The following is a 15,021-nucleotide window of genomic DNA, read 5'->3' as shown; positions in this document are numbered from 1 at the left end:
GTGTTAAGTGGCTCCACATTGCCGCTGGAATAAAGCTCCAGTCTTTGGCGTGGTGCCCAGGGCCTTGCAACCTGGCCCAGCCTGCCGTTCCCAGGCCTCATGCGGCAAGGGGCTGCAGCCCCCCCTAGCCAGTGCTCTTCCCAGTCGTGCCTGCTGTTTGCTTCTCCTCCTGTGGTCTAGAACTTCCTTCCCTGGGTTTTCCTCTGATCTTCAGTCAGTGTCCCCATCATGACACTTTTCCACTGTGTTCCTGGAACACTCTGCTTCTGCCTGCTACAACAGTCATTTCAGTTTGACTCGTGTTATTTTCATTAGATGTTTACACAGGGAGGGTGTAGGGGCTTTGAAGACCGGGACCAAATGCTTGGCCATAGTTGGTGCCCAATAGGATTTTTATGTGTCAGGGAAAGTCAGTATTATTTGCAACTCCATTTGTAAATAATCCTGGGATATGAGTTTCAATCCTGTATTTGGCCCCGTTACTTATAATCAAAGATAAAACTGCCTAACATGCAGGTGCAAGTTGCCATCGCACACCGCCTGGTGGGTGCCATGACTCCCATCCCCTCAGGAGGTGTCTTGACTCTTGCTCCCAGTTGCCATCAGCCTGCCCAGGGCATTAGGCAGAAGACATTGGGTTTATAAAAGCTGTTCGGAGGTGCATTTACACCTGTTCTTCTCTTCAGCCCTGGTCTTTTCTTTACAAGTGTTTTGACATCGAAAACATAAAAACCAAAAAGCCCATCTTCCTGGTGATGTAACTAGCAATGAGCAGCCCTTGCTGGCAGCGTGATCCGTGCTCCCTCGGGGTCAGTGCTGACCTTGGGCAGCACCAGGTCACTGAAAAATCTGGAATGTCATCAATCTTCTCTAAACTGCAAGCAGAAATTTTAATTTCAAGGATGTCTTCCTATAATCCAAGCACTGTGGGAGGCCAAGGCGGGAAGATTGTTTGAACTCAGGAGTTCAAGACCAGACTGAGGAAGAACAAGACCCCATCTCCACCAAAAATAGAAAGAAATTAGCTGGACAACTAAAAATATATATAGAAAAAACTAGCCGGGCGTGGTGACGCATGCCTGTAGTCCCAGCTACTCAGGAGGCTGAGGCAGGAGGATCACTTGAGCCCAGGAGTTTGAGGTTGCTGTGAGCTAGGCTGATGCCACGGCACTCTAACCCGGGCAAGAGAGTGAGACTCTGTCTCAGAAAAAAACAAAAAAGGATGTCTTTAGTGAAGTATCCAGTGATGAACATGATTTTTGCCTTTAATTTTTTTTAAGATGCAACATCTCTCCTCTTTCTGCCCCTATACAAATTACCAAGTCAGTTGCTCTTTTAAGATTACATTAAAAGAATTCTTAAATTAAATAGCTGGTTATTGAACCTAATTGTAGAGACTGAATATGAAATTTTACAGTGATTTATTATTATACAATCCTACTTTTTGGAGGAAAATTTTCATCACTTAGCAGATATTTAAGATGCTCATAACATTTCCTAGTACACATAAATATGCATTATGTCAGGTACTGGAATATTTAGCAAACTAATGCAATTTTTAATTTAATTCATCAGGTCACAGTATTTAATAAGGAAACATACAGTGTCAGTTTATTCCTTTAGGTAACAAATAGGATTATATTATGCAGTAATTTATGCAGAAAAGTGTTTTATAAATAGTAAAACATAAATACCATTTTTGTTCTAAAATATACATTTAAAAAGTAATCCGTGCCAGGCATGGTGGCTCATGCCTGTAATCCTAGCACTCTGGGAGTCCAAGGCAGGAGGACTGCTTGAGCTCAGGAGTTTGAGACCAGCCAGAGCAAGAGCGAGACCCCGTCTCTATAAAAAAATAGAAAAATTAGCGAGGTGTGGTGGCACATACCTGTAGTCCCAGCTACTCAGGAGACTGATGCAGGAGGATCACTTGAGCCCAGGAATTTGAGGTGGCTGTGAGCTAGACTTCAAACCACAGCACTCTAGCTTAAAGCAAAAAAAAAAAAAAAAAAAAAAAAAGGTCATCATAAAGGAAAAATGTCTGCTTTGTTGAATAAACTAAAAACTTTTGGAGGGGGGGCTTTTCCTCAAAAATTTTTTTTTTCTTTTTTTGAGACAGAGTCTCTCTGTGTCACTCTGGCTAGAGTGCAGAGGCCTCATCATAGCTCACTGCAACCTCAAATTCCCAGGCTCAAGCAATCCTACCTCAGCCTCTCAACCTCCCAAGTAGCTAGGACTACAGGTGTATGCCACTGCGCCTGGCTAATTTTTTCTATTTTTAGTAAAAATGGGGTCTTGCTCTTGCTCAGGCTGGTCTCAGACTCCTTAGCTCAAGCAATCCTCCCGCCTCGGCCTCCCAGAGTGCTAGGATTATAGGTGTAAGCCACTGTGCCCAGCCTAATAACTCTTTTTAATGGGAAGAAAAGAAAAAGATCAGGCAGGAAAATTTCAGTGTGTCTGTGTTAGGCTGGGTTATGCTTTAGTAACAAGCCCCTGACACCAGCGACTTTACACAGCAAGCAGTGGTTCCCTGCTCCCATGAAGTCAACTCTGCCGTGTGGGTCCTCTGGGTGCTGGTCCTCCAGGTAGCAACTTCCTGATCTTCCTGCTTTGCTCTCTGGCTCCACTGTCTTGCTCCCTGCAACAGGGAAAGAGCTGAGAAGGCCCTGTGCTGGCTCTTTGATACTTCAGTTTGGAAGCAGCAGATCACTTGTGCTCACAGCCCATCACCAGAACTGGTCATGGGGCCCCGTCAAACTCCGAGGGAATGTGAGGGAGCCAGGGAGTGTTCAGGAAGGGCAGCCATCTCTGACACCATGTCCTGACCGTCTCCTCTGTGTTACAGACTCAGGGACCTTACGCTTTCTGGCAGCCTGATTGAGACTCTCTGTGGGGTAAAAGACTGCCCTCAATTAAACTGTTTCATCTTTGGCCTGCCTCTTCAATTCTGAATAAGCAGGTTTCTAAGTGAAGTATATGTCCTAGCAGCCTTTTGTGTTTCTAAAGGATGTTCACCTTGCAATATGAGCTGCCTGTTCTGTTGGCAGTGTTGTTATTTACTGCTAACTCTGAGATGCTGGCCCAGTGTGTTTTTGTCACCATGTGACTCTATTAGCATGATCACCGCTGCCTGGAGTTCCTCTTAGGGCAGACTGAAGACTCTAATGTAATTTTTTAATTAGCATTTCTTTCTCAGCTACTGTTGGAGTTTACTGCTGAAGGTAATTTATTTTGATTGGTAAAGATCTTTTCATACATAATATTAGAATTCCAGAGAGTTCTTTTGTTTTTTTTAAGATTTATTTTCTAGAAGCATATGTTTCAAGTTGCCCTGAATATATATACTCCCTCTAGGGAGTTCTGTTTAAACTCCCCGGTAAGACATTCTGTACAAGATCAAGGAAGGAAAAAAATATTGGTAGGGTGGAAACTTAGTAGGTGCTGACAGCGGGTTGGAGAAAGAAGTCTCACACAGTGATTAGGATATACAGAAGTAAAAGTTTGTTTATTTCCCAGAGAGAGAGAGAAGGAAAGAGTGGCTACGGCACACAGAGGAAGGAATGAAAGTGCCGGACAGCAGAGGGAAAGTTGCTTGCTGTTTTTAAAGGGTAAAAATGTTTTTTTCCCTGTGCTTCAGCAGACTGGTAACAGAAGTGGTGGCAACATGTCAGGGAGTTCTTTATTTTTTTCTTTTCTCTGTGAGACTGGGTTATCTGAGTCCTTGAAATCTGGTTTTTTGGCAGGAACTGAGGCAGAGAGCTAGAGTGGGAAGTTCACACCCTGCTGTCTGTCCTCTTAGGGCTCTTAAAGGCTGAGAAAGAACTCTTAGAGATAATGAGTTAGGCCACAGGTGTTTTAGTTAAACAAAGGGTAGTTGTGCTGTGAGTTTATTTTCCTTACTTTCTGTTAGATAGGTTATTAGTAAGGCCACCTTTCGAGTACAATTAATTTTAGTATAAAAGAAATCATCATGTTTAGGAAATGTGCAAAGGAATAATGATGGTTTTTTATATAGTGGTACATTGGTAGTTTTAAGTTCGTGTCATCACTGAAGGCACATGGTGAGATTTCCACACAGCAGAATCGTGCCTGCATGCTCTGGTGCCCTCACATGGGCTGTCATCTGACGCCAGTGTCACCGGTGTGAAGGCAGCACCTCTGGATTATGTGCACGAGCACCCACCCAGCCTTGCGAGGGTGTCTTAGCCCATGCCCCTTCCTCAGGCAGCACCATCGGCTAATGTAACTGCATACCATTTTGAAAATCAAAATGACCCATCCAAATTAGAAACTTCTCATCAAAAAACACTGTTCAATAAATGAAAAAGCAAGCCACAGACTGGATTCAGAATACGTGCATCTGACAAAAGACTTTTATCCAGAGGATGCAAAGAACAGCAATCAGAAGGATGCTCAGCAGTCAGAAGACAATTCATTTTAAAATGGGCAAAAGACTTGAACTGGCACTTCACGAAAGATGTGTACAAATGCCCCATAAGCACAAGAAAAGATTTTCAGCATCATTCCTTAGCAAGGAAATGCCAGTTAAAACCACGACACGATACTGCATCACACCTCCTGGTTGTGGGGAAGGTACCCGTGCTGAGTGCTGGGGAAGGTGTGGCAGCCAGGTGCTGCCGTGGGGTGGAGCACAGTACAGCCGTGGGAGACACGGGCAGTTTCTTTAAAAGCAAGACAGATGTCTGCCCTATAGCCCAGCAGTTCCACTCCCAGGTGTTTACTGAAGAAAAATAACACAAGTTCACAAAGCCTTCCACAAGAATGGTTGTAGCAGCTTTACTCCTAATAGCAAAAAGTAGAAATGGCCCAAATGTCCATGAGCAGGTGAACGGATAGACTAAGTGTGGCGTCCACATGCAGTGCATACACTCAGCAGAAGGAAGGAATGACGCCACAGGTGAGTCTCATCACACGGTGCTGCGTGAAGGAAGCCAGGCACAACAGCATACTTGTGATTCTGTCACCTGTGCTGACAGAAATCCGGCTGGTGGTTGCCTCAGGGTAGAGGGCATTGACTGGAAGGGACTTGAGGGAACTTTCTGGGGTGATAAAGACGTTCAAACCTGGACTTGAGCACTGCAGATCTGTGCTTTGTGCTGCGTATAGTGTCTTAGAAGTCGAAGGTAGCTGATCCACCCTTTGCGTCCTGGCTTAGCCACCTTCTAGCCATTTGATGTTGAGCAAATCTCTTCATGGCCGAGTCCCAGTGGCCTCATGTGTGAACTGGGATGGTGATAAACACGTGTCACTGTTGTGGTTTGAAATGAGGACACAAAAGACTTGGCTGAGAGCCTGTCTTCCAGCAGCTGTCCAGTAACTATTGGCTGTTGCTCTTTTTGCCAAATAGACTATTATCAAATGGAATTTCTTTTGTTAAAAGGCACTTCCCATTTCCTTTCCTCTTACAATCAGTTTAATTAACAAAGAGAAATATAAAAATTAAAAATGAAGATTCTCTGGGGGACTTAGATAATCTTAATTCTAATTCAGATCAAGATTATCTGTAAATATGAGTTCCCTCTTCCCAAATCGAGAATTTGCTGGCAATATTCACATGTCTGATGAAGCTGATGGTGGGACCCACATTGAGATATTACTCCCAGAGCTTGGTGGTTCAGGGCACTGTGCTGGCAGCACCAGGACTACTTTGCTTATAGCCTAGAAGGGGCACCATGTGGTGCCTGGCAGGTAGCAGGGCAGCCACAGGCCTTCATAACTCTCCTGAGTTACGATGTTCCCAAGCCCAGCCAGGTCCACACACCTGACGTGGCTGGACTGGAACAGAGAGATGACTCGGCATCAGAGTTCAACGGATAGTGCAGCCTCATCTCTTTCTTTGAAATATAAAATCAAAGTTCATAGATTAAATGAAAGATGAGTCATCATACAAAGGTAATCGCAGCATGTGTACTTTTCCTTTATTTGTCTACAGGAGCCGTAAGACTGACGAGCTTGGCATGTGGAAATCAGCACATCTGGGCCTGTGATTCCAGGGGTGGAGTTTACTTCCGTGTAGGAACCCAGCCTCTAAATCCCAGTCTGATGCTTCCTGCCTGGATAATGATTGAGCCACCTGTCCAGGTAAGCATACATTAAGTGGCAGGAACTTGCTCCTCAGTGAGACAGAAGCTGTTGGGATGCTGTTACTGGGGAAGGGGATTACAACTGCCTCTAGAGACCACCCAGCAGATGGAGGGGAGGGGCGCCCCCAGGGTCGACACACTCTCCGTCTCTGGCATCTTTAGCTTGGAATTTGATGCTTGTGAAATTGAGAGTTGAACAGATTATTAAATATTATCTGAGCCAACACTTAAGTTTTTTCCGTTTCGAAATAAAAATACTTGGCTTTTGTCTTTTTCCACAATTAATATTTTTTTTGAAAAGTCAATATTCAAAAGGATAAAGAAGAAAGTAAAAGTCACTTACAATCTAGTCATGGAGATACTCTATCATCAGCATTTTCAGAGTGCCTTTCCTGGTTTGTTGAAGAAATTCTGTTTCCTGTCCACTTACCAACTCCTGCCGTATTTCAGTTGACAGTGTATTCTAACGTGGGGTGTTTTTGTTCTCTTGGCTGTTCCACCACCTAAATCACAAGCAGAAGTCTGAGTTTAGTGGGCTATTTAGTTACCCTGAAAGATCTAGTAGGCTTGGTTCCTGTGCTAAGTATATTTCTGTTAAAATTTCTAATTAGGGGCTATGATTTAGGGTGTTACTTGCTCAGACCCCTGCCGGTCCCCATCTTGTGACTTTGTTGGAAAAGACATGAAGTTACCATATGCAGAGGCAGGTGCAGGGGGAGTGGTTAGTCCCTGAACAGAGAGCCCTTAAGTAGAGGCAGGAAAGAAATCAAGAGTTTGGGTAGATGCCTTTGTTCGTGAGCGTCTGCATTCTGGGCATTGGGGGCCCACAGAGATGAGGTAGCTGGGGTAAAGGACAAGGTGCAAGGCTGGTTACAAGGACACGAGTGCTGCCTGTTAGACACGGGCGGTGTGCTGAGATCAGGAGTCTGGTCCCGAGTTCTGTGGTGGACATGTGTTAGTGTCAGGGCCACAGGGAGGTTTCGTGTCCTTGTGGGGTAGCTTTTCTCCCTTCGTAGGGCTATGGGGACAGTAATGTCTGTGACAGCATTTGTGAACTATAAAGCACTGTGCAAACATGCGGTTATATATAATGAATTGTGACACATGCCCCATTTTTCCTCTGCACACAGAGGCACGCTAACAGTGGCATGGTGGGAGCAGTCCACCTGCAGGGGGAATATTTATTACTGACACTGTTCAGCACACCTGGTGTCCAGCGATAATGAAAAGCAAGTTGACTTATAGTTAGTTTCATTATTGTTCTTTAAACTCTCTTGTTGCCTGCAGCCAGGTGGACTCCTTTGGTACATGGTTGTTAACATGTTCCTTTTTTTCTTCTAACAGCTTTATATTATTTGTTTGAAGAGTTATAATCCACATACCATAAAATTTACCCTTTTACAACATACAGTGAACAACATGCTGTTATATGGATAGAACACATTTTGTTTATCCGTGTGTCAGTTGATGGAAATCTGAATTGTTTCTGCTTGTTGGCTACTGTCAATAATACTGCTGTGAGTATTTGTGTACAAGTCTTTGTGAGGATGTATGGCTTCAGTTCTATTGGATATATACCTTTAAGTGGAATTGCAGGGTCATATGTTGATTATATATTTAACTTTTTTTTTAACAAGGTCTGGCTCTGTTGCCTGGGATAGAGTGCAGTGGTATTCATGATAGCTCACTGCAACATCACACTCCTGGTTTCAAGTGATTCTCCTGCTGAGCTGGGACTGCAGGCGTAGGCCACCACGCCCAGCTAATTTTTCTCCCATTCTGTGCATTGCCTTTTCACTTTCTCTGTGATGTCAGGCTGCAGTGCAGTGGCACAATCATAGCACAATGTAACTTCCAACTCCTGGGGTCAAGCAATTCTTCTGCCTCAGCCTTTTGAGTAGCTAGGGCTACAGGCATACGCTACCACACTGGTTAATTTTTTAATTTTCTATAGAGGTATGGTCTTACTATGTTGCCCAGGCTGGTCTCAAGCTCCTGAGCTCAAGCAATCCTCCCGCCTTGGCCTCCTAGAGTGCTGGGATTACAGGTGTGAGCCATTGTGCCTGGCCTGGGATGTCCTTTGATGCACAAAAAGTTTTGATTTTGGCTGGGCGTGGTAGCTCACACCTGTAATCCTAGCACTCTGGGAGGCTGAGGCAGGAGGATCTCTCAAGGTCAGGAGTTCAAGACCAGCCTGAGCAAGAGTGAGACCCCGTCTCTACTAAAAATAGAAAGAAATTATCTGGCCAACTAAAAATATATATAGAAAAAATTAGCTGGGCATGGTGGCACATGCCTGTAGTCCCAGTTACTCGGGAGGCTGAGGCAGTAGGATCGCTTAAGCCCAGGAGTTTGAGGTTGCTGTGAGCTAGGCTGACGCCACAGCATTCACTCTAGCCTGGGCAACAGAGTGAGACTCTGTCTCAAAAAAAAAAAAAAAAAAAAAAGAGTAAGACCCCATGTCTACTAAAAATAGAAAGAAATTAACTGGACAACTAAAAATATATAGAAAAAATTAGTCGGGCATGGTGGCACATGCCTGTAGTCCCAGCTACTTTGGAGGCTGAGGCAGAAGGATTTCTTGAGCCCAGGAGTCTGAGGTTGCTGTGAGCTAGGCTGACGCCACGGCACTCTAGCCTGGGCAACAGAGCAAGACACTGTCTGAAAAAAAAAAAAAAAAAAAAGTTTTGATTTTGATGAAATCCAACTTATCTATTTTTTCTTTGGTTGCTTGTGCTTTTGGTGTCATACCTAAGAACTGTTGCCTAATCCTAGATCATGAAGATTTACACTTGTGGTTTTTTTGTTTTTTTGAGACAGTCTCACTCTGTTGCTCGGGCTGGAGTGCCGTGGCATCAAGCTCACAGCAACCTCAGACTCCTGGGCTCAAGCAATCCTCCTGCCTCAGCCTCCTGAGTAGCTGGCACTACAGGCATGTGCCACCATGCCCGGCTAATTTTTTTCTATACATATTTTTAGCTGTCCAGCTAATTTCTTTCTATTTTTAGTAGAGACGGGGTCTCGCTTTTGCTCAGGCTGGTCTCAAACTCCTGACCACGAACGATCCTCTTGCCTCGGCCTCCCAGAGTGCTAGGATTACAGGCGTGAGCCACCGCACCCAGCCTTATACCTGTATTTTCTTTGAGAGGTTTTATAGTTTTGACTCTTACGTTTAAGTGCTTCATCCATTTTGAGTAAATTTTTGTAGATGATATGAGGTAGGTGCCCAAATGCAGTTTACATGTGGATATCCAGTTTGACAAGCACCATTTATTGAAAAGACTATTCTTTCCCGCATTAAATTATCTTCACACCCTTGTCAAAATCAATTGATAATAAATATAAGAGTTTATTACTGGACTCTTGGTTCTATTCCAATGATCTGTATATCCTTTTTACTTGTTTCCTTTTTTTTCTTTCCTTTTTTTTATTTTAATAGATTTAGGGGCTACAAATTGGATTCCATTACGTGTACATGTCGTGTAGTGGTGTGTATCTATCCTTATACCACACTGTCCTGATGACTTAACTTTGTCATAAATTTTGAAAGCAGGAAGCACAAGTCCTCAACTTTTTCTTTATCAAGATTGTTTTGGCTGTCTGGATTCCCTCCTATACCCATGTGACTTTTAGGACAAATTTCTGCAAAAATGCCAACTGGAATTTTAGTACGAATTGTGTTAAATCAGTAGATCAATTTGGGAAGTATTGCCATCTTACCGGTATTAACTCTTCCAGTCTGTGAACATGGGGTGTCTTTCCATTTATTTAGATCTTGTTTAAGTTCGTATATTTATGGAGTCTTATATGTTGAACCACATTTTTATTCCTGGGATAAATCCTACTTGGTCATGGTGTGTAATCCTTTGTAAATGTTGCTGGATTTGGTTGCTAGTATTTTGTTGAGGATTTTTATGTCTGTACTCATGAGACACATTGGTCTTTGCTTTTCTTTTCTTGTCCTGTCTTTGTCTGGTTTTGGTGTCAGGGTAATGCTGCCTCATAGAATGCACTGGGAAGAGTCTGTGAAGGATTGATACTGATTACTTTCTAAGCATTTGTTAGAATTCATCAGCCGTAAACTCATGTAGCCATGTAGGCCTAGGCTTTTCTTTGTGGAAAGTTTCTGTTTCTTCTTTTTTTTACATACAACTCACATTTTTCTGATGTGGGAAGTTTTTTGACTACCAGGTCAATCTCCTTACTTATTATAGGTCTGTTGAAAATTTTCTATTTCTTCTTGATTCAATTTTTGTAGCTTATATCTTTCTAGGAATTTGTTCATTTTATGTATCTTAGCGTCTAATTTCTTGACATCCAATTGTTTTTTTTTTTTTTTTTTTTTTGAGACAGTGTCTCGCTTTGTTGCCCAGGCTAGAATGAGTGCCATGGCGTCAGCCTAGCTCACAGCAACCTCAAACTCCTGGGCTTGAGTGATCTTACTGCCTCAGCCTCCCGAGTAGCTGGGACTACAGGCATGCGCCACCATGCCCGGCTAATTTTTTTCTATATATACTTTCAGTTGGTCAGATAATTTATTTCTATTTTTAGTAGAGATGAGGTCTCGCTCTTGCTCAGGCTGGTCTTGAACTCCTGACCTCAAGTGATCCACCCGCCTCGGCTTCCCAGAGTGCTAGGATTACAGGCGTGAGCCACTGCGCCCGGCCGACATCCAGTTGTTGATAGTATTCTCTTATAGTCCTTTTTATTCCCATAGGGTTGGTGGTAATGTCCCCTCTTTCATTTCTAATTTTAATAATTTGAATTTTCTCTCTCTCTTTTTTTTTTTTCCTACAGAGACCAGATCTTGCTATGTTGCTCAGGCTGGTCTCAAACTCCTGGCCTCAAGCAATCCTCTTGCCTCGACCTCCCAAAGCTCTCTTTTGACTTAACCAGTGTAACTAAATGTTTGTTAATTTTATTGATCTTTTCAAAACACCTCCTTTTGGTTTTGTTGATTTTCCTCTATTGTTTTTCTTTTCTCTGGTTCATTTCCACTCTAATCTCTATTATTTCTTCCACACATTCTCCTGAACAGTGCTTTGCTCGATAGTGATAGGCCCCTGATAGCTCCAAGCAGTGTTTGTCACAATTATCATGTGCCTACAGAAGACTTGCAGTGATACTGGGCTGTAAAGTTTGTAGGGTCCCCACGGGGAGCCGGGCCGGGCCGGGGTCAATAAGGGGACGCTGAGTGAAGAGCACGGTTTGCAGGAGCGCTGTGGCGAAGAGTGTTGTCGAGGGGTTGAGTGCACGTGCCTTGCCTCATCCTTCCCCAGCGAGCCATAGGCCAGGATGCGGGAGAGTGGGGCTGGCAGCCAGTGGCCAGGGCTGGCGGTGCCTCTGCTGCTGCACCCCTACAACCACGGGGCCACACGGGCACCTGGCAGTGGGGTTACAGTGAGCTCTGCGTGAAACCCCAATTCCTGTCTCTATCTCCATATGGATTCTAGAATAACCTCTAGGAAGCAAAGCTAGAATGGAGGAAGAAAGCTTTACTAAGAGTGCTCTGTTGACTGTGGTGATCAACAGCTTTGCCCAGAAAAATGGCTAAAATAGAACAAATTCACATGAAAGGACCTCAAAGCTGTGCTCTGAATAAAGTGGTGATTGCTCAATGGGCTGTTAAACATTAACTATTTCCGGTAGTTCTGCTGAATAGAGGCACATTTCCTCATTCAGTTAGCTTTTAGCATGCTACAGAAGAAATTCACTTTGCCATGGATTCTGTAGATACAAAATACTTTTCAAATTGGTTCCTGTGGGGGAAAAAAATCAAGCTTTACATGTGCACAGCCCTTTGCACTGTGCTTTTCCCAGCACTGCCCTTTCCTTAACCCTTCTTTTACCTCGAGAAGTGGAAAGGTCAGGGAGAGTTCTCCCTGCCTTACTCAGAACAGTTGAGCAGCTTGTCCAGCATCATGCTAGCGTTGGACCGAGCCCAGGCGGGGATCCAAGCCTGCCAACTGCCAGGCACTGCCCCTCTGGGCCCCCCGTGGTCTGAGGAGGACACGCTTCTCCCCAGGCTTTTGGGACTATATAGTTTGCTGAGATCAGAAGTGATGACAGGGCCAGACACAGTGGTTCACACCTGTAATCCTGACACTCTGGGATGCCAAGGCAGGAGGATTGCTTGAGGCCAGGAGTTCAAGACCAGCCTGAGCAAGAGCAAGACCTCGTCTCTATTTATTAAAAAAAAAAAAAAAAAGTGATGACAGGCTCTGCTGTGGGACATTCACTGTGTGCCAGGCTGAATGCCTTAAGCACATCTTTCCCTCTAATCCTCATAATAACCCAGAAAGTGGCTATTCCTGTCCCCATCTGACAGATGAGAAAACCCTAGCTCAGAGGATAAGAAAGTTGCCTGAGGCCTCACAGCTAGCAGGTCAGGGAGCTGGGATACAGACCTAGGCGTGTGATATCCCAACTTGGCCCCCTCTGTGGCTCTCAGGCCCAAGGCCTGGGCCAGGACAATAACTGCCAGAGCCAAGTGGAGCACTGTGCTGTGGCGACGTGTCAGGGGTTGGTGATCTTACACATGGTATTTTAGGATGAAGTCTATGAAAATCTTTTTTTTGAGACAAAGTCTCGCTCTGTTGCCCGGGCTAGAGTGAGTGCCGCGGCGTCAGCCTAGCTCACAGCAACCTCAAACTCCTGGGGTTAAGCGATGCTACTGCCTCAGCCTCCCGAGTAGCTGGGACTACAAGCATGCGCCACCATGCCCGGCTAATTTTTTCCATATATATTTTAGTTGGCCAGATAATTTCTTTCTATTTTTTTTTAGTAGAGATGGGGTCTCACTCTTGGTCAGGCTGGTCTCGAACTCCTGACCTCGAGCGATCCACCCGCCTCGGCCTCCCAGAGTGCTAGGATTACAGGCGTGAGCCACCACGCCCGGCCTATGAAAATCTTTAAATTGCAGAGGGTCCAAGAAAAAAGAGCAAAGAGATGAGAATTCATTAATTTGGAAAGTCAGGAAGATTTAGTTGAATCCAAGTATTAGAAAGTAAGTGGGATTTATATATTTTGATTACAATGGACATCTTTCTACTTCGTTTATTCTTCAACTTCAGCTTCCTTGTCTGCATATTGGATGCATTTGTAGTTGAAACAGAAATGGAAGCAGGGAATGAATGCTAAGGGCACATGAAGTGAAGCAACAGAAATCTTCTAAAATTAGCAAAAGCTTCTCATTTATTTTTGTTTCTTGTGCTCTCCTTTGATAAAACCTCCTTTCTGTAGTAGTTTTGGGGTGACATTTTAACAATTTATTTAAAACAAATGACTGAGTCTTCAGACTTATTAACATTTGGAAGGATCTGTTGAAAATATTTATAGTTGTCTTTAGCATCTTAAGAGTTTAACGTTTGCTGTTTCAGCTAGAGAGTTTCTGTCCATCTTAGAAGCACCTCCGAAGCTAGCCCAGTTGATGATGTGGAGGTTCAGGTGCTATGGGCCTGTTTACTTAAATAAAGGAGGTGAGAGCCCAGCTGCCCGCGCCCCAGTCTGGCCTACCTCTTCTTCCAGGCGATCCTGCCTGGCGCCGCAGACACTCTCGGGAACAGAGCCCATGCTGTCCTAACCCCTGTGCTCCTGCCTCACGTGGTAGGAGGGCCCGGCTTCTAGCCATCTCGTCCCATGTGGACTGGCACCCTTGGTTCTCCAGGGATCACTGACTCTGCCTGAATTATAGACTTGGCCTGAAAAAGAAACTTGGAAAACCAAGACTAATATAATTGGCAAATAGCCAAACTAACATTTTAAAAATTATTTTAAATTCAGCTGCTTTTTAGGTATTTTTAGCTATATGAAGAAGAAAAAGGAAAACATTAAGAAGATGTGACCAGGCACAGTGGTTCATGCCCTGTAATCCAGCACTTTGGGAGGCCAAGGCAGGGGAATTGCTTCAGGACAGGAATTCAAGACCAGCCTAAGCAATATAGTCTCTACAAAATAAAAAATAAATTAGCCAGGTGTGGTGGCACATGCCTATAGTCCCAGCTACTCAGGAGGCTGAGACAGGAGAATCACTTGAGCCCAGGAGCTTGAGGTTGTAGTGAGCTATGATGATGCAACTGCACTCCAGCCTGGGTGACAGAGCAAGACTCTCTCTCAACAACAACAAAAAGGATGGTAGATACTGCTCATGAGAGTGCCATACGACAGTCCTCATGGAGCTGCAGGCAGGGATGTAGCATAATGGAACTTTACACATCAAGATACTTAGAAAAGTTCACACCTGAAAACAGGAAGCTTTTATTAGAGAAGTACTCGTGTTGGAGAAGACCCCACCACCACCTAAGCTAGGCCTTTCATTGAATCATCAAGACAGAAACCATGTAAAGGAGTTTGATTCTCTTTACTCCTGATCACAGACAGTGCTGAGCAGGGCTTGATGCTCCTCTTCCTCCATCCACCCTTCTGGTGAAGGTGGGATTGCTTCAGATGTCTGTGTTCCCACCCAGCTGGGATCCCACTCACACCACAAGACACAGCCGGGGGGAGGGGCACCCACAGCGCAAAACCAAACTCTGTGGGTACAATTGAGCACCTGCTTCTAAGAGTTTTGGGGTGTTTCGACACCTCCTAGTCCCTCCTGAAATAAACATGCTGGGCCATGGGGATGCTTAAATCAGATCTCTCTTCCCTCATTTGGGACACCATGGGTTAAATCTGTCTCCATTTCCGGATGAAAACCACCAAATAGCAAGTCAGCCTCATTTCTGGACACATTTCTCAAAGGAGTTTCCCCGACACAACATGTCCTCCTTGCCGCAGTGGGACTACATGTCTTCTGGGACCAGGGGCACAGAGCTTCGTGTGCTGGAGCAGTAGACGGAAGTGCCATTTGAGAGTCCCACTATTTTCTTTTTCTTTTTTTATTAAATTTTAATTTTTTATGTAGCAAAATGCTGTT

The 15,021-nt window shown here is 44.4% G+C and overlaps 1 protein-coding gene across 2 annotated transcripts in view; it reads left to right on the top strand.

Annotated features, from left to right (window-relative positions):
• The window catches only part of TECPR2 (tectonin beta-propeller repeat containing 2), a 92,741-nt gene that overhangs the window by 68,239 nt on the left and 9,481 nt on the right, over positions 1 to 15,021 (top strand). For both annotated transcript variants that reach the window (XM_045560203.1, XM_045560214.1), the window contains exon 17: positions 5,954 to 6,102. In XM_045560203.1, coding sequence (XP_045416159.1) covers positions 5,954 to 6,102 — 149 coding nt within the window. The remainder of the gene's footprint in view (positions 1 to 5,953; positions 6,103 to 15,021) is intronic.

Source organism: Lemur catta, chromosome 1 (genome assembly GCF_020740605.2).
Source record: "Lemur catta isolate mLemCat1 chromosome 1, mLemCat1.pri, whole genome shotgun sequence".
In the NCBI taxonomy this organism is placed as follows: Eukaryota; Metazoa; Chordata; class Mammalia; order Primates; family Lemuridae; genus Lemur; species Lemur catta.
The sequence above is the reverse complement of the archived record's forward strand: the minus strand, read 5'-3'. Positions and strand labels throughout refer to the sequence as shown.